The sequence below is a fragment of the Malurus melanocephalus genome, unplaced genomic scaffold, assembly GCF_030028575.1.
Source record: "Malurus melanocephalus ecotype Western Australia unplaced genomic scaffold, MMel_1.1 scaffold_73, whole genome shotgun sequence".
NCBI lineage: Eukaryota > Metazoa > Chordata > Aves > Passeriformes > Maluridae > Malurus > Malurus melanocephalus.
The window spans coordinates 1,293,826-1,311,312 of record NW_026623305.1 but is presented as its reverse complement, the minus strand read 5'-3'; the positions used below and the strand labels follow the sequence as shown (position 1 = coordinate 1,311,312).

Here is a 17,487-nt window from a genome sequence, read left to right as displayed (position 1 = left end):
ATTGGACTCTAGTGATCTTAGGCTCATGAACTCTTGGGGGCTCATGAACTCTTGAAGAGCTCTTAGAAAAGCCTGTTAGCAGACTCATTCTGCATCTGCMCAGCAACTACAACAAATACTTGTGCATGACTTTTTTATTGGATAGCACTGGCCGTACTTTCCCATAAGTAATTATTACTACAGGCACAAATTAGAATAACCAAATGGCACGTGTGTGGCAGCAGGTGGCAGCCYTCCCCACTTCATAACATTTCCCAAGAGAGACTGTCCTTTGCACCCRTGAAGAGGGTATTATGAGAAGCAGGGGCTTTAGCCAACTCCCGAGCATGCTGGAAACAAGAGAAGGAAGAAGTCTGGCAAAGATCACAGCACAGAAAACTCTATACATGTTTTATAGCCACAATTATAGAATTACAGAGAGGGACAGAAGGTAACTACAGCCTACTTATAACAGACAGAATGAGCAGTCTCACCACCATGAAACACAGTTGTGGTTAACCACACAGGTATTTACCTGCCTTACTTCCTGGGCTAACTCGCTGTACTGAGCCAACCAGACTAATGTAAAGCTATGCCAGCCATACATCACATTCTCTGCCTTGCCTCCCATACAGACACATTCATTACTGCAGGAAAAAACCTGTTGAGATCACCCACTCTGACACTGCATATAACACCAGCCATGAGATTTCTCTGAAATAATTCTTGTGGGACATGAACATTAATCTGAAAAACCAAATTCTTACTTGAGTCCCTGGGAACCCTGGTGCTCCTGGAGAACCCGGAGAACCTTTTGGACCTGTTGCTCCTTCACTACCTGCAAAAGAAACAGCATGTCCTGTAAAGAAAAATGAAAACAAARACATGGATTTTGACAAGCTCCAATAACTGCACCCAGCATTCAGTGGTTCTGCTTGTTACATTGACTACATCATCATAGACTGATCTGGCCTCAGGCTGCACCTAAGCCTATCAACAGTATGAGTTCAGATCTTTTAGGGCTTGTGCTCATATCAGCAGAGGGAGCTTGCACCAGGCTCTCACACTCACCACAACCTCAGGGCTAGCTCAAGGTCTGCAGACATGCCCACACCTGATTCTCATCCTAAAAGCAAAATCATTTGCGCTCCTCCTACCCTGTTAGGAACAACAAGATAATTTACCAGGCATGCCATCCTGACCACGAGGCCCAGGAGAACCAGGAAGACCAGGTATTCCCGGAATATAGCTGCAATCAGTACACACAGGAGCATCATCACCTRGAACAAAAAGAAATCATTAGTTGTTCCATGGCAAGTAATATTCAAGCTCAACTAATGTGCTACATAGTTTGTTATAGCTGACACATTTTGGCCAGAGCAGTAGAATCATGGGCTTAATTTTGTTGGAAGWTCACTTTCAACACAATACTAATTACCTGTGGTCAGACAGTGAATCAGAACTGACTATATTTACTGAAAGGGCAAAAGCACTTGGTTTAAATCTCTTGAGTCTTTCAAGTCAAGTTTTAGCAAACAATTTGGACACAGTCACTCTACTGATAAGCCAAATTCTCTCAAAAGAAGAAAAGAACATGTTCTCCAAACTAACTGGGCTCTGTAACAGTCAGGGTCATTCTAAAGACAAGCAAAGGGCAAAGAGATTCAGCAGCTCCTGTGGGTGAAAGTTGCAGCTTCTTTCAGAGACCAACTGTAGCATGAACATCACAACAGGAGAGCACAAAGCCCTACCAATCTGAAATAACTGTTCTAGTGAAGATCTACACCCGGCTGCAGTTCTGCACAACTGGTGCGCAGCACTGSCCCCGCCTCTGCCCTTTTAATTGATGTAAGGGGAGGAAGACATCTTGCTATCCCTAGTCAATGTTCTTAAAACTCTAAACTCAGCAAACTACTTTAGAGGTAAATTAAATTTAAAATAAATMTAATGAGGATCCATTAAGATGACTGGATTGTACCTCATATTTCTGTGTGATAGTTTTCTGAAACTGACCTTTCATGCCAGTATCTCCTGGAGGTCCCGGAGGTCCTATACACCCTGGCTCTCCAGGAAGSCCTGGTAGGCTTGTTCCAAATGTTACTCTACCTGTGAATGAAATGAGCATGGCACCATTACACCAGCAGATTATTCAGGCAATCCTCAACTTGCTAAGAGAGAGAAAAGTCACAGGGATGAGCTAGAGACAGTATTCCGATCATTACGGATCACTTCCAACTGGAGACATTCTACAATCCATTTAAAAGAGAGAGCAACCTAGAAAAATCCAAAACACCTGCAACTACAAGTACCTGGTTCTCCTGGAGGACCTGGTAATCCAACAGAACCAGGCCTGCCAGYAATACCAGGCAGTCCTGGAGGGCCTACAATACACAAGCCAGTTTGTCCTTTCTCGCCCTTTGTTCCTTTTGGCCCAGGAAATCCTGGGGGACCTCTCAGACCAGGTCTTGACACACCTAACCAAAGGGGAAAAAATACAAAAACAGAATTAAAGAAGAAATGGAATCTATTTCAAAGCAAAGTAAGTACTCAATAGAATAATTGACACACCAAGTCCACGCCAAAAGATTTTTTTCTTGAAATATTTTAAATAATCACAGTGAGAATCTACAGACATTTAAAAATTATCTTTAACYTAAGTACTTGACCCATCAAAACTCTTGGGTAACAATTTTTTTGCCACATAGAGATATTTGACAAAGGTAGTTCAGTGTAACAGATAGGAAGAACAATGCATTTTATTATTGGTACTGGATCACTGCACATACCTGGCCTACCAGCAGCTCCAGGAGGACCCTGTGGCCCTGAAAATACAATATATTAAGAATTTGAGTTAAACCACTCTATACTCTGCAAAATCACTATTCAATACTATTGAATTCAAACTTGGATCTTTTGCATTTCAAGCTTAAAAATTAAAATAAGAACTTGGTTTTGCCTGAGTGGGCATGTAAATATTGCATGACTATGCGGCTGATTATTTTTAAGGGGAAATAATACTATACATCAAAGTCTCAGGACACATTCCAACTTTGCAATTTGATGAGAGTTTAGGAAATATTCTTGTAAATGCAGAAGAAAGTTGTTCAAAATGTAGTGAGCAATAAGCCCTTTGACTGGACTGTTCCTAATACAAAATTGTCATTTTCGTGTCCCACTCACCAGGCATGCCACGTTGACCTTTTGGTCCTGGAGGTCCGGGGGGTCCTTCATCYCCTTTTTCACCAGCCACATAATCATAATACTCCGTCTCAAGGGAAAGAGGGTGAGAAAAGAAAGAGTTGCAAGAATGAAGAGCAAAGCACAGTACCTCACRCTGAACATTTGATTAAAGCAACGTTTTGATCTTACTCGTAATTTTGATGCTCTGAAACAAGACCTTACTAATTACAAGCAACCAGAAATGAAATTATAATTGCAATTAGAAGCAGGGTTTTTTTAGTGCTCTGTCAATATCACAAACATTTCAGCTTTTTACTAAGCGATTTCTTCTGAAGAATTTAGGCAGAAGGTTTCYATCAGGTGCACATGAAGTCTTCAGGAAAGCCACGAGGGAGACAGCATGACTAGATAGTGAAATAGTACTCAYAGCTATTCATGCTTTCGTTAAAAGTTTTCTTAGGATTTTAAAATCAATGCCACCTGTTCTGGAAGTGGTTATAAATTGGTTTAAATACTAACTCCTGTGATTTTTTTGGTAGCTATTCTTTGAAAGTCCAATTTCCTGTCAAAATTGCTGCATCCGAGTGCGGTCTAACCATGGCTTTACAAAAGSCATGCCTGATGAAAGCATCACAGGACATCCATTATTGCCTCATGCAGACACTTTAGATTACACTTCTTGTAATGGTTTAGGAAAACAATATATGAAGATACATTACACTTACTCGACCACGGGCTCCAGGTGGACCAGTATTTCCTTTCATCCCCTTCATCAGAGGACAGAGATAGGTTTGGTTATTAAAAACAATATATGAAATGACATTTACCYACTGTTACTTCAGTACATTGCTCAAAACATTAAACAGGAACTTCTGCTCCTGGKCAGTCCTTCACTACCCTCTGCTCCTTACACAACTATTCAGCCACATACCCAAAAAAACTACAGGAACTCATCTGCAGAGATAGATGGACACCAGTTCCACACATGGTTTGTTTCAGCTGATCCATTCCCTATTCCATAATATCCTTGTCATCACTTCGGTCAAATAAAATGTATTGTATGCATGGAAATAAATAAAATCATATAATAACCCCCCCAACATACCTTATCCTCATCCTTAAAAGCATTAATATAACAATCAGACAATACCTTAGCTCCTTGTCTTCCAGCCAGTCCTGGCTTGCCCTGTTCACCCTTTTGTCCCTGCAGGTGACAGTACACAATTTCATGAGGATAAATCTTTTAGCACTGACATCAGTAAGGCCTAAAATGCAAAGCTTTCATCTCTCATGGTGATGGCAAAATGAATGCAACTTGCTTAGGGGAAGAAAATGCAGTGAAATACCCAGTTTAAGGKACAGCTCCCCATCTGTAGGAAAAGCTGCAAGTGTCCCATCCAAACCTGCCTTTATTACAGCACACTCCAACATTCCCAAGAGAGATGCTCTGCATGGCACAAGTGTAGGAGTCTCTGATCTGTTTCTCCCTCTGCAAACTATTTCTGAAGAGGAGAARCTGAACACACTGTGAGACTATGCCATTCAACATCCTCCCCCATAACTTGCTCAGTCTGTGGCATGGCGGTGATCTCAAGCAGTGTCATCAACACCAGGAAGGGAAACAGTCCAAACTTTCTGCAGCCTTTCTGCAAGGAAATACATGCAAGGGAGAGAGACTTCTTGGAGGCTTATGCACTTGAACGCACTGGTAGTGAATAAAGCTGAAATGGGTACAGAATAATGATATATCTTTGCCTATCTTTTTGTTAGTTGAAGCAGTAGAGTTTTGTGGTTTGTCATTCAGTGTTCTTTGTCACACTGGAATGYGTTTAGACTGCCTGTGAAGGTCATTTTAGCATGACAAAAGTGATGTTATAGTAAGATACACATGGAATGGGCYATTCTGGCAGTAAGAATTTTGGTAAGATATTTATAAGGTCACCGTGRCTCTAATGTTGTTGTTAAAAAGKGGATGAAGTAAAAAGARCTGACATTTAACCAATTGACCATGGTATTTCAAACATCATTTCAAACAAATTTAAACATCTTTAACTTTTAAATTGGTACACAAAGAAGGCAATTTCGCTTCGAAATGGTGTATTTTAAGAACTATATTTTAACAAAATGACCGTTTAATAGCTATCCGTCATCTTGTTTCAGGTCAAGACAGCCATGACCCTGACAATAACTTTTCTCTGAAAAACAATGTATCTTTGATTCTAATGACCAAAAATTATTCATTTTTCTTCTCAATTTATGTCAAAGGAAGGTATAACTTTTGTAAAAATTTCAATGCGACTAACCAGAATAAAAYTCAGTAGAATTAATTCTGCTTATCTTAGAGGGTGTCTCAAACTACTTAGAAACCAGCAAACAACAGGTCTTTTTATTTTACAGAGAAGCAACATCTGTGAACTGAGTCTCTCCTGTGCATAAGTCTACGAGGACAAGGCATGCTCCCAGGACAGCTGTGTGAAGGAAATATTTGCACTGTATGCAAATCAACATTTTCAAACACATTCTGCAATGAGAAAAGCTGTGACAGGAAGATAAAATGGTCATAAACAGATGACTAGTACATAGAAAACATTTAGAAGGCTTCCTTCATTACCGGTAAGCCAGGTGGTCCTGGGGCACCTTCTTTTCCAGGTTTCCCCTACAAAGCAAAAATGTAAAATAAAATCTGTTAAAAAGCAGGGAGACTGCATTCAAAGAACATAGCAACTAGACACTGAGCACATTAGAACTTTAGTAACTCAAATTGAACTTTTCATTATGTATAGGAATAATAGAAATAACAATCAAGTTGCTCTCTAACATCATTGTTATAGCACCATCCAGCTGAAAAAAGAACAATCCTCAGCACAGTCACATAACTTCCAGCTCTTGTCTAGTTTACTGCAGGAAARAGCTTTTGAATCTAAGAAGATTTGGTCTGAGTAGCAGCAAGACAAAAACTGGACAGCAACACTAGTTTAAAACTGTTTTTCATAAAGGACTAACAGGTGTATTCAATTGTTTGCACATACCTCTGCTCCTGGTTCTCCTYGGTCACCCTTTTCACTTTGAGAATCACCAACTGGACCCTGTAACAAAACCACACTGATGATACTCATATTTTGAAACTCAGATTTTCTAAATTAAATATGTATTTTATAATTTTTTATCTTAAATAAAACAGTTGCCATGCTATTAATAAGTATTTTATTCTATTCATTAATTCTACTCTTGTCATTAAAGGCTGAAATAATGAGAGTATATACTGGGCTGTAAAGGGTAGCATTTACTAGGTGATGCTGGCTGAACACCTGGATTTAAGGGATTTACTTCTGCTAACTTACTGTAAACCCCATTGGCCCCGGGAGTCCTCTTGATCCTTTGTCTCCTTTTTCTCCTTTCAAGTCCTGTTACACAGAAAATAAGAATTTACTGTGGATTTTYCTCTGCTCACTATGACAGTCCATTTTTCCAAATAGGAAATCCTCATCACCAACATGATTCTTTGAACAGTGATGTTCTACTCAAGTGATTAGAATACATAAACTTTGTATCAGTGCTCCTGCCTACGTCTGTGACGTTTGAAAAAGAAACTTTCTGCCCATTTCAGAATGTAGCAAGGTCAAAACAATCTACCTGTGATTGCATGCAACAAACTGCAGTAAATATCCCCACAAATTGCAACAAGAAAGAAGCCAAAACATCAAATAAACTTCAGTGGCTTTACTAGAGCTATTGTAACTKCCAAAATGAAAGTGCAGTGCCTACCTATGCCATCCTCACCTCTGAGGGTGCAAGAATAGATTACCCTACTRTGTAGCACCATTGGACCACACCTTAAGGTCACTGCAAAGACAATTTTATAGAGAATCATTACCTGGCTAGACTAACGCTCCAAACAATTTACACAAGGCCTTTTGAGGGGTTTTTAAACCTTGCTAGTCTCTCATGATAAACCACCACAGCTGTGACTGGTGTGCTCCAGGTGGTCCATATTTGATTTAAGCAGGGACAGCTGAATCTTGTTTCTATGATCTTTCTCCTCCCTCCTCAATATAGTCTTGATGCAAAATTCAATTTTTATTATAGCACATAATGGAGAGGCAGTTAGGATCACTCCATAGATTAGTTGCAAATTAAATAAGAAAAATAGAGTGAAGAACACATTAAAGACTAATCCTGTTAATACATGAATACTTAAAGTTGTATCCACTACTACTGTTTAATCTCTATATAAGGACACAATGCAAGAATTTTAATTCAAAAAACAATACTTAAAATGAAAGCTGAATGAAATTATTTCCTTTCTTCCATATGTATTATCTTGCCAACACTTTCCATAATTATTCATGTTTCAGTAAAAGCAAAGAGAAAACTATAAAATGTACATGAACATATTGCAAGCCTTTGTGAAACTCAGTCTGACATTCTCAGTGACAAGGCCAAGAGGTCAGCACAGCTGTGGCTTTGATAGCCATTCAGAAAATCCACATTGATTTGGTGAAGCAGAAGTGATTTACCCTTCACATACTCTGACACTGACAGCAGGTGGGTACTGTAAGCAAGAAGCATTGCACTGGCACTGTGCACATGTACATGTGAGCACACAGACTTCAGCCAAGCTGGCTCTACAGACACTCTAAGAGAGCTTACAATCTAATTAAACACGTCTGAAAAATGTTAGGATGGGTAAAAGAAAATGTTATCAGAGCAGTGAAGATAAAAATGTCCCCTCAAAGAGAAACCTAGTCAGGCTTATCTGAACATGATTTTTAACARTTTTACTACCGTCATGTTGTCTGGTCCACTTAATGTCACAATAACAGTTCCTGGGGGTCCAGGGGGTCCAGTTAATCCAGTGTCACCCTTGAAAGAAAAAAAGAAAAATAGAGCAAATTACAAGCARTGTGTTTTTATTATTTCAAATTACTGCTGCTGTACTTTGACATCCTGAAAATTCTTCTGTCATTATACTCAGCCRTTAATCCTGTTAACATTTCCCTTTGCTTGCCATTTATATTCCAGTTTAAAAGGTATATGGGAGATTTAACCTACCACTAGCTGATAAATATAAAAATGTATATGCTGATTTCTGCTAAAGTATCTAGAAATAATTTAGATTTTTAATTCTATTTGTTTATAAGTTACATAAGTAGTTTAACTCTAAATCAATTAAAATACCTATTTGATTACAATTTTTCTTTCAATTCAATTATGTCAACAAATTACATTAACTGTCTTTAGTGAAATCCTCCAAAGTGCGGTCTGGGTATTCCAGGGAGATACAGAATCACAGTGCTAAGAGTCAAACAAGCTTTCACATGTCCTTCACTGACAACACTAGTACTGAAGTGCACTTTTTCACTAAAAATATTTCAAAACAGGGCAAGTCCACAACATGTTCTTTCCTATGGAGCTCAACAAAACAATATCCACAATTTTCACTGATTTTAAGCCAGTGGAATGTTTTGGCATGAATTTGCAGCATAACAGCAAAGAATGTGCTACTCTTTCATAAGGAAGTAAGATGTTCCATGATCACCTGAGCTACTGCTAATGAATTAGATCTATAGACAAACTTTTTTCCAGGAAAGTTCTAGCACATTCCTGGTGCTAGTTACAAAGTTTAAACCAACCMCAGTTGCATCTGTGAAGGTTAATTAGCATAACTGTGATATGCCCCAATTTCTTGCAAGGATATTCAGATTGACTACACAGGTCCTCCAACTGCAGGCTGAGGTGCTGAGAGACAATGTGGGCATTTGTAGTAATTCCTGGCTTAATGTCTATTACATGGAATACAAAGYAAGAACATGAATGACAAGTCATCCAATTTTTATTCAAAACCTGGGAGATTTCCAGTATCACAGGGCCTTACACTGAAAACACATTAGGCAGAAATTGTGAGACTACAAATGGTATATATTTACCACTGTTTATCTGCTTAGGTAAGCATTTAGGAGCACCACACAAATTAAATATATTAATTTAATGCTATGTGTTGGCAAACATAAACTACTGGCTTCTGTTGTGTCTAACCTTCTATCTAGAAGTTTATATCATTGGCTCTTATACGAAAACATTTTAACCTTAGACAGCATTGCCATGTTTTCATTTCTCAACAAAAGACACCCTCACATAAACTAAAAATTCATATTTCACAGTACTTACTTTGCCAAACATTTCACCATAGCATATCAGAAAATGCAAGAAAGAGAAACAAAACTTAGAAAATGTTTAAAGCTTCTACTGAAATTACCTTTCTTCCTTTGGCTCCTATTACTTTCAGTCCCATAAGACCCTGAAAAAAAATCCCCACATGTTATTTTTTCTATTTTACAAGCACCTACAACATGTATATAATTTATGTTAYAGATTACAAAAGTTTCCTTTTTATTACCAATCTGAGACTACCTTAGGTCCAGGAGGTCCTGCTTTCCCTGGCATGCCCTATAAAAAAAGGAAATAAAAATAATCCTTAGCYAAAAATATTATAATCTTTTGCTCTGATATAGGTGTTTTGAAGTACCAAACTTTCACAGAATTTATATCACTATTTTTACTCTTTCTTCCACCTTTACTACTGCAGTTCCCACCCCTCGGTGACAGACTGTTTACACAGTCTAGTTGCAAACGTATGCATTTCTCAATTATTTACATATTAGTATTTAAAGTGAATTCATGGGTAGTCATTTGAAAATGAAAATTTATGCTTACATGGGACAAGGATAGTTCTGAAAATACAGAAATTATTGTGCATAAAAATAATCAAAAGAAACAGAAACAAAAACAGATGTGTGCAGAAAAACAYAGTTTTTACATACACCTGTGTCTAGACCTCAAATAAATCTGGGAGAGTAAAGTACTTGTATCTGTGTAATTCCAAAGGGTTTAGAGAAAATCAAAGGTCAAAGTAACAAGGGAGACATAAGTTCATACTAAAGGTCCTGGAGGGCCCTGTGGTCCAAGTTCCCCAGGATATCCTTGAGCACCCTGGGCACCCTGCATATCAAAAAAGAAACAGGAATAAATATCCTGGCAAGATTATGAGCAAAACACAACACTAAATCAATGAACTGAATAAGTAACAGAGGACCACCTTCATTTCTGAATTTCCTTTTCCTGTCTCAGGATAGCACAGAAGTATAATTCCTCCTCACTGCTACATTGGTTGGTATATGTTTTGAAACATGAGAAGATATATCTGTTTTAAATCTAAACTACCCAAGTGAGGATGTCAGYCCTCTGCAAAATGTGTGCTCATAAACCACATGGTCTTATTGATGCTTCTAGTAAGCCTTTAATCTTTCAAATATTCTATGCAATAAATCCTATACTTTGAAGATTCATTTTCAAAGAAATGGAAAATTAAACATTTTTATTTTCTTTTTAATTTAATGCTCTCTGTTTATTCCAATAGTTGGAAGAAATTTCAGCTTTTCCTTCCCATGTTAATGTCCATTCTTGAAATATAGATCATCCTGTCCTTTGCTAGTACTCCAGAAGTAGAGCTGGTTTAATATGTTCAATCTTAACTTCAATGGGAATTGTAGCAGTTGGTTTAAATGGCCATTATAGGTCCCTTCCAACTCAATTATTCTGTTCTATTCTATTTTATTCTATTCTATATATTGGAGAAAACTCAAATCTGTGATCAGTTTTCCTTCATATCTGAAGTACTGCTTTTCTGTAACCTGACTGGCCTGCAAATTGACTGATATTARTTTAGAAATCAGTGACATAATTGTAAAAAATACTGTATCTATATTAAATAACATACTTAAGTTATGTAAAATACAAATAATTTTAATACATACTCATGTTACATATAATGTGTTTATACATATTATTTTATATTTWTATATATATATCTATCTCACCGTCTTAATTTTGAGTTACCTGGAGACCAGGCATTCCTGGTAATCCAGGATCACCTTTTTCACCATACTCTTGGCTATATCCTTCTGCAGGGCACCCCTGGACAATTAAATAAAAAGAAACATAAAAAGTTATTCTGTAGAACTCTGTAGTGCAGCAAATCTTCTCATACAGTTTACAGGGAAATAAGCAGTATCAGAATTGCATAATAATGGCAACTGTCCTCTCTGAATAGTTCTACCCTTAAAAAAGATTTTATTAAACAAAATACACCTTTTGCAGCAATTCCAAATCTCGGTTAGGAGCAGTCTTCTTTTCCGATATACCTACATTACTCATCCACAGTCCTTGCCTTCMATTTATTTTTGTTACTTTTCATCCCTTTAAAATACTCTCTAGTGCATCTGCAGACTTCCATATGAATTCATACACTGGGGAAGGAGCTTAGTTCTTTGTGTGCTTGACAATGTTAAATTCATTACATGCAGCAACAGTAGTTTAAGGGAATTATGGACCATTTTGCAAATTGAGGTGAATGCTACTAGGACAAACTTTGTGGTTGCTTCTTTTGGAAGGTAAACCTTCTGTTTCCCACAAATGGAGTAGGAGTTGAGTTCTTTTCCAGCAACAACCATACACACGAATTGTTGATAACCAATAAATACTTGATGGAATATAAAGTAAATAACTGACCTTCTCTCCTTTGATACCAGCAATACCCTAGGAAGATGAACAATCATATTAAAACAGGAAAGTAAGAGACAGTGCTGAAAGAACACATTCTAAATATTCTCTAAACTTGGTGCTCTTCAGGTGATTTATTTTCATGAAGAAGGCTCATGCCAGGTTCATGTTTACTGTACTAGACTTCAATTTAAAAAAGGGCACATTGTTAAAATGTTACAGGTACAACTCTACCAGTGAAGGCAAGACAGCTTTGAAGCCAGATATCAATACATGACTAACTAAACAAAATCATCAGAGCTGGTAAAATAAAGATCACATTTAGAAGTTATTAGATTTGAAGCCACTGGAACTTGACAGACAGCATTCTTTTTCCATTAGTTTAAAAGTTTCTCTTTCAAACACATTTCTACAGTGAAGAAACCCAAATCCTAGGATTAAAGCAATGCACCCAGATTAAGAAGTTCTGGGTGTAATTCCTGGTTATTATTGATTAAATTAAGCCATTTTTTCCCYCAAAGACATTTAGGCATGAACCAAAACTGCAGTCTACTAAATATATCTTGGACACCTTTAGAGATGTAAGTGGTAAATTTTCATGAGTATCCCATGAGAGTTAACTCCAGTCAATGAATTGCATGCACTCATTAACTAAGAAGTTGAGGCCCAACATGCAGACAGTAAAGCATTACTTTTAACTTTGTTCTCCTTATCGCACAGTTATCATACTAATAAAATGGGGATACCTATATATTTTAACTGTTGCCAGTATGAGCTAACATGAGGCTTTACACTCCCTCAGGGACTGGCTTTATCTGGTAGGAATGTACACAATCAAGAATTTCACAGACACCTACTGGAAAGCCTGGAGGACCTCTTTGACCTGGAGGACCTGGAAATCCTTGGTCACCCTGAAAGTAGTAACAGTGATTGTTAATGCATATTATGGCTTATTATTTGGCCTGATTTTGGCAAATGTGATTACAGATTTTTTTTATGTTACCATACCAAATGCACTGTGARTGCATTAGCACTGTATTAGCTAGAAGAGGATCATCCCATTTTATGCAGCTTGACTTCCATCCTAGACAGTGCAGATTGGTCCACTGTTTCAATAGAAACATATGATTTTCTGTAGCAGGCATTATTCTGACTCCCTCCTTTAGAATGCCCACAGAGCAAAGAAAACCTGGTAGATTTGTAACTGAACATAAATCCTTTTCTCTTAATTACCCTCAGGATTTATGAATTACCAACTGCAAGCTAGATGTTGCTGAAATAAAAATAATTAACTATCTCCTTTATGCCCCATTGCAACAAAAGGACATGTAGGACAAAACTGAYTAGATCTTCTAGATATAATGAAAAAAGTTTTCTCTGTCAAAATATCAAATATTTTTCTTATCTTTTAGCAGAGGCCATTAGCATGCGTTATGTAAATATCTATTTTGCACAAAAAGGCAGCACTTTTCCTTCCTCAGTCTCATGACTCAAGTTTTTTTCTAGCTGATAATGTCACAAACCAAAAAAAGTCGAAGCTGTATATTGGGGGAATTTAGAACGCTTTTGGGCCATTCCCAAGCACAGCCAAACACAATCTCCAGAACACTCAGCTTGGTTTGTACCTTTGTGCCGTTGCATCCTGGAACACCTGGGAGCCCAGGAGGACCAACAGTTCCTGGTTCACCCTAAAAAGAAGCACAAAATTGACTCAAGCTTTGTTTTTGCACATTCGTATTGCCCTACAGAAACACTGAAAGAGTTTATGTTGGAGCAGTATTTCACAAGACCTGACAGATTACAATGTGTTCTTAAATCATTACCATGAGTAAAAATTGCTGATGCCAAGATTTTTATCTCTAGGCCAATTGACAGAGACAATGTTGATGTTGAGACTAGAGTGAGCACATTGAGTTGAGGATAATTGTGCACTGAAGACTGTAGWAAGAGAGAAATGGTTAAATCAGTTTCATTTTTACTTACTGGAAGGCCTGGAGGACCTGAAAATCCGGGTATTCCTGGGATTCCCTAATGATATTAAACCAGAGAAATAATATTATGAATATTAAACAAAAGCTCATTAGGCAGTTCTTCTTTCATCACATTCATAATAAGAATGRATGCAAGTATGATTCTATTAAAAGATCATTACTTCCTTAACTCTCCTGACTGTGAACCAAGCATAATGGTTACACACTGATAAAATATACTGGTTTTGCCCACAGGAAAAAAACTCCAACCAACTTTTTGTGGTATTCTAACCTGACCTTTTCATTACACACCCAAAAATTAAATGCATAAAGCAATAACATTGTGTGTAAGATGTAGCAAAAAGGGCAAAAGTTCAAAAAATAAACAATGCTTGTGCATATACCATGTCATAAATTTTAACCATACTTTGAAATCATACATAATGTTTTGCTTTTAATTTCACAAATTATTGAATTAATTCGGCATTGAACATGACATTTAATACATATAAGTTTGTTCAAAATACACTTACTCGTGTACCTTTGGGTCCAACTAAGCCCATAGGCCCTGGAGAACCCTAGATCACAAAGGGAAAGCAACATATTTCAATAGAATGGAGAAAAAACCTATAAATGTCAACAGGACACGCAGTATTTTCAACAGCAATACCAACATGTGCACACAAAATACAGGGGATGTATCAGAAAATATCAGATGGTTCAAGTTTGAAGAGACTTTAAAGATCATCTACTTCCAGCCCTCCTGACATGAGCAGRGACCCCTTCCACTAGAAYAGGTTGCTCAAAGCCTCATCCAACTTGGCCTTGAGCRCTTYCAGRGATGGGGAACCTGTTCAGTGCCTCACCATCCTCCTAACCTCATAGTGAATAAATACATGTATCTCATCATAGGTCCAAAAAATAACTCCATATGGTGAGAAAGCAGATGCTATGGGTTTGGTCAAGCTGTGAGACCTGGAAGTGCTTCCCTGTGAGGRAACAGCTGGAAGTCTCCCATATTTGGGTGATGTCTGTGTAATGATCAGATAGACATGTGTACTCTCATCTGCACTTCTGAGCATGGAAAGGAAGGCCAGGAGCAAGCTGAAAGGGGCTAAGCAGGATGGGAGTGCAAGGCTGAAAGAAGACAGCAAAGAATGCCACAATGACACTCCACTGTCTGGACAGAACCTGCTGGAATTCTTTCAAGACGTTTCAAGAGTTTTACCACTAGCAAGAAAATGTTACCATTCTCAGAAAGGAAATGGGAAATGTGAAGAACAACACAGCTTCTAAAATTAAATTTAAGATAATGTAGGGGTGTTGAAGAGGCTAACAGGCACACATCACAACAGATGGCATTCAGGCTGACAGAGGTCTTCTTGCTAGATAAACTGTCCTTACTTTTTGCCATTCTTGCAGAAGTTATTATCACTTATTAAAAGGGAAATGCTGTACTAAACACTTCAGTGAGTTCAGATAAAAGGCTCATCAACATGTATCAAAACTACCATGAGTATCACTTTCAGAGAGTATTGTAAAAAKAAGATAGGATAGAATAATGCAACAATACTTAAATGAAAACAATAAAACTCATTGGTTTAAAGGCATAGTTAAGTGCTGTAGCCACATTAGTGCACATCCTAGACATAATGTGATAGAGGAAGTACTTTCCTGATTTACTCTGTGGCTGAGTTSACATCATGTTTACACAGAAATAATTTATTCACCAGTGACAATTTACTGCTAACAACAAGACTACTTTTACTCAAGMTAAATACAAATAAAATATATTTAAWGCACAATTTTGTGGGKTTTTTTTTCTACTCATGCAGGAGTTATCCAAAATTCATATTCAGCCTCAGTTTAGACATACAGGAAAGAAAGAAAGAAAGCTCAAGTCATTGAAGCCACTCTCTCCATTCTGCAGGCAACCAGTTATTTCCTAAATAGACCACAATTTATCTTAAAAACCATCTTTCACTTCARATTTTCTTAAATTTATTTTTTGTATTTATCTCAGTAGTAGCTTGTTTCCTTTCTTTTCAGCAACAAATTTCAAGATGTTAGTAGGCGTTAAGCGAAAAACAGAGACTATGTTACAAAAATCTGTTTAAACCCATGTTCATTGTCTTTGGCAGTTCAGTCCAGCTGYTTTAGCAGTGGCAAATGGGCAGTTGACAACAAAAGCCCATATCAGCTACTTCGACACAGTCAAAAATGAGCACTGCAGCTGGTGACCAAACAACATCCCTCACCAAATGGGAAACTCTGAAACAGGCTATGGTTTTGTTTGGTTTTGTAAAACAGAATTCTCTACACAGTCATAGCTAACTTTCACAGTCAAGCACAGTATCTCTGTATCTCTCTGTCTCATATACATACCTACCTTTGGTCCCTGTGGCCCAGGAGGCCCTTCTGGACCAGGAAAGCCTCTTTGACCAGGTGGACCTGGAACACCAGGAAAGCCTTTTTCACCCTGTAAACATGAAGATAATTAAACTCTTAAAATATCCATGAATTCTCATTTTGATAGCTTATTTCTAAGGCTTTCATAAGTTTCAGCACCTCTTAGCTTTCTGCTGTTGTGGCAGATACATTGCCCTTGCCCACACTGACCTGTTTTTGGGGTCTATCTCTGTGCTGCCTTGGCCCCATGGCACCACATGCTCATAAGTAGGGCTGAATTACCAGAACACAAGACACTACTCAAGATTTTGCAGAGTACAGGAGTTAGCTGACACCATGAAAAGTTTAAGAAAACAGCAGATACGTATTCCTTGTTAATATTTCTGTATTATGTTTAGCAACACAAACTGGCAAACTTAATGGCTGCTGCTGTACAGAAGTCCCAAACTATCAATATCTCTTCATGAAAGCCATGAAAAAGAACAGTGGGGATCAAATGCAACCAAACAATTCAGATAGAATAAAAACACTTGTTTTAAGTGACAACTATTTTAAATTTCTCTGAATCTTGGAGATTAAGACACCYAACTACTGCTCCATGTGTTTGGTTTTTTTAAGATCAATTTCAAATAAACAAACTACGTAAAGGAAACACAAAATTGAAGCTATACAAACCGTATATAAGAGGCTAAGCTACAGTGAAAGGGGCATTTTCGGTAAATATAATGAAGAAGCAAATCTTAACTTGATTTAAATGAAGTGCTTCAAGCCTGGAAGSTCACTGAGAAGGTGTTTCAGCTCTTCAGACAGAGGCAATTTAGCACACTCAATTTTACACCAGCAAAAAGCTGCCTATTCAAGATCTTTTACATCACAGCATGATGTGAGAGAGAGAATAGATTTATTAATTCTCTCGAAGTCAATCTTCCTATTGCTTTATACAAAGTAAGCATGTGAAATTTTGCTGTGCAGAAGTTTGAGTGTCTGATTTGATGTACAAGATAGGATCCAAGAGATGTCTCTGGGAAGCCAAAATACTTTGGCTTGTCCCTGCACCAATTCTCACTCAAAATCCAACAAACTCACCAGATTTTAAACAGCTTCTGAATGAAATAATTTTTTTTCAAATAAATTATGTATATATATCTCAAGATTTAATGTAATCACAGAATATTTTAACACACATGAAAATAAGAATTGCATTATGAAGTGTCCGGGAGGTCTAGAAAATAAATCGGCATAGCTTTTTATAAAAAAATAGCTTATTTCATGCACCAGTGCCCCAAGGGAGAAGGATTAATGCTATCCCAGGRTGTGCCGCTGGATGGGGTGTGGTACCAGCTCACAGGAAAACCTAAGCCCTGGTTCTGCCTGCCCATGGCAGGAGCCA

The 17,487-nt window shown here is 37.6% G+C and overlaps 1 protein-coding gene across 1 annotated transcript in view; it reads right to left on the bottom strand.

Annotated features, from left to right (window-relative positions):
- The window catches only part of COL4A3 (collagen type IV alpha 3 chain), a 55,639-nt gene that overhangs the window by 25,773 nt on the left and 12,379 nt on the right, over positions 1 to 17,487 (bottom strand). Inside the window, exons 5-26 of the mRNA XM_057366858.1 lie at positions 16,078 to 16,167; positions 14,222 to 14,266; positions 13,702 to 13,746; positions 13,344 to 13,406; positions 12,576 to 12,629; positions 11,728 to 11,754; positions 11,056 to 11,133; positions 10,096 to 10,158; positions 9,571 to 9,606; positions 9,416 to 9,457; positions 7,945 to 8,022; positions 6,501 to 6,563; positions 6,189 to 6,245; positions 5,771 to 5,815; positions 4,310 to 4,363; positions 3,885 to 3,926; positions 3,160 to 3,247; positions 2,766 to 2,801; positions 2,289 to 2,453; positions 1,993 to 2,085; positions 1,164 to 1,259; positions 747 to 817 (exon numbers count right to left, since the gene is read on the bottom strand). Coding sequence (XP_057222841.1) covers positions 747 to 817; positions 1,164 to 1,259; positions 1,993 to 2,085; positions 2,289 to 2,453; positions 2,766 to 2,801; positions 3,160 to 3,247; positions 3,885 to 3,926; positions 4,310 to 4,363; positions 5,771 to 5,815; positions 6,189 to 6,245; positions 6,501 to 6,563; positions 7,945 to 8,022; positions 9,416 to 9,457; positions 9,571 to 9,606; positions 10,096 to 10,158; positions 11,056 to 11,133; positions 11,728 to 11,754; positions 12,576 to 12,629; positions 13,344 to 13,406; positions 13,702 to 13,746; positions 14,222 to 14,266; positions 16,078 to 16,167 — 1,431 coding nt within the window. The remainder of the gene's footprint in view (positions 1 to 746; positions 818 to 1,163; positions 1,260 to 1,992; positions 2,086 to 2,288; positions 2,454 to 2,765; positions 2,802 to 3,159; positions 3,248 to 3,884; positions 3,927 to 4,309; positions 4,364 to 5,770; positions 5,816 to 6,188; positions 6,246 to 6,500; positions 6,564 to 7,944; positions 8,023 to 9,415; positions 9,458 to 9,570; positions 9,607 to 10,095; positions 10,159 to 11,055; positions 11,134 to 11,727; positions 11,755 to 12,575; positions 12,630 to 13,343; positions 13,407 to 13,701; positions 13,747 to 14,221; positions 14,267 to 16,077; positions 16,168 to 17,487) is intronic.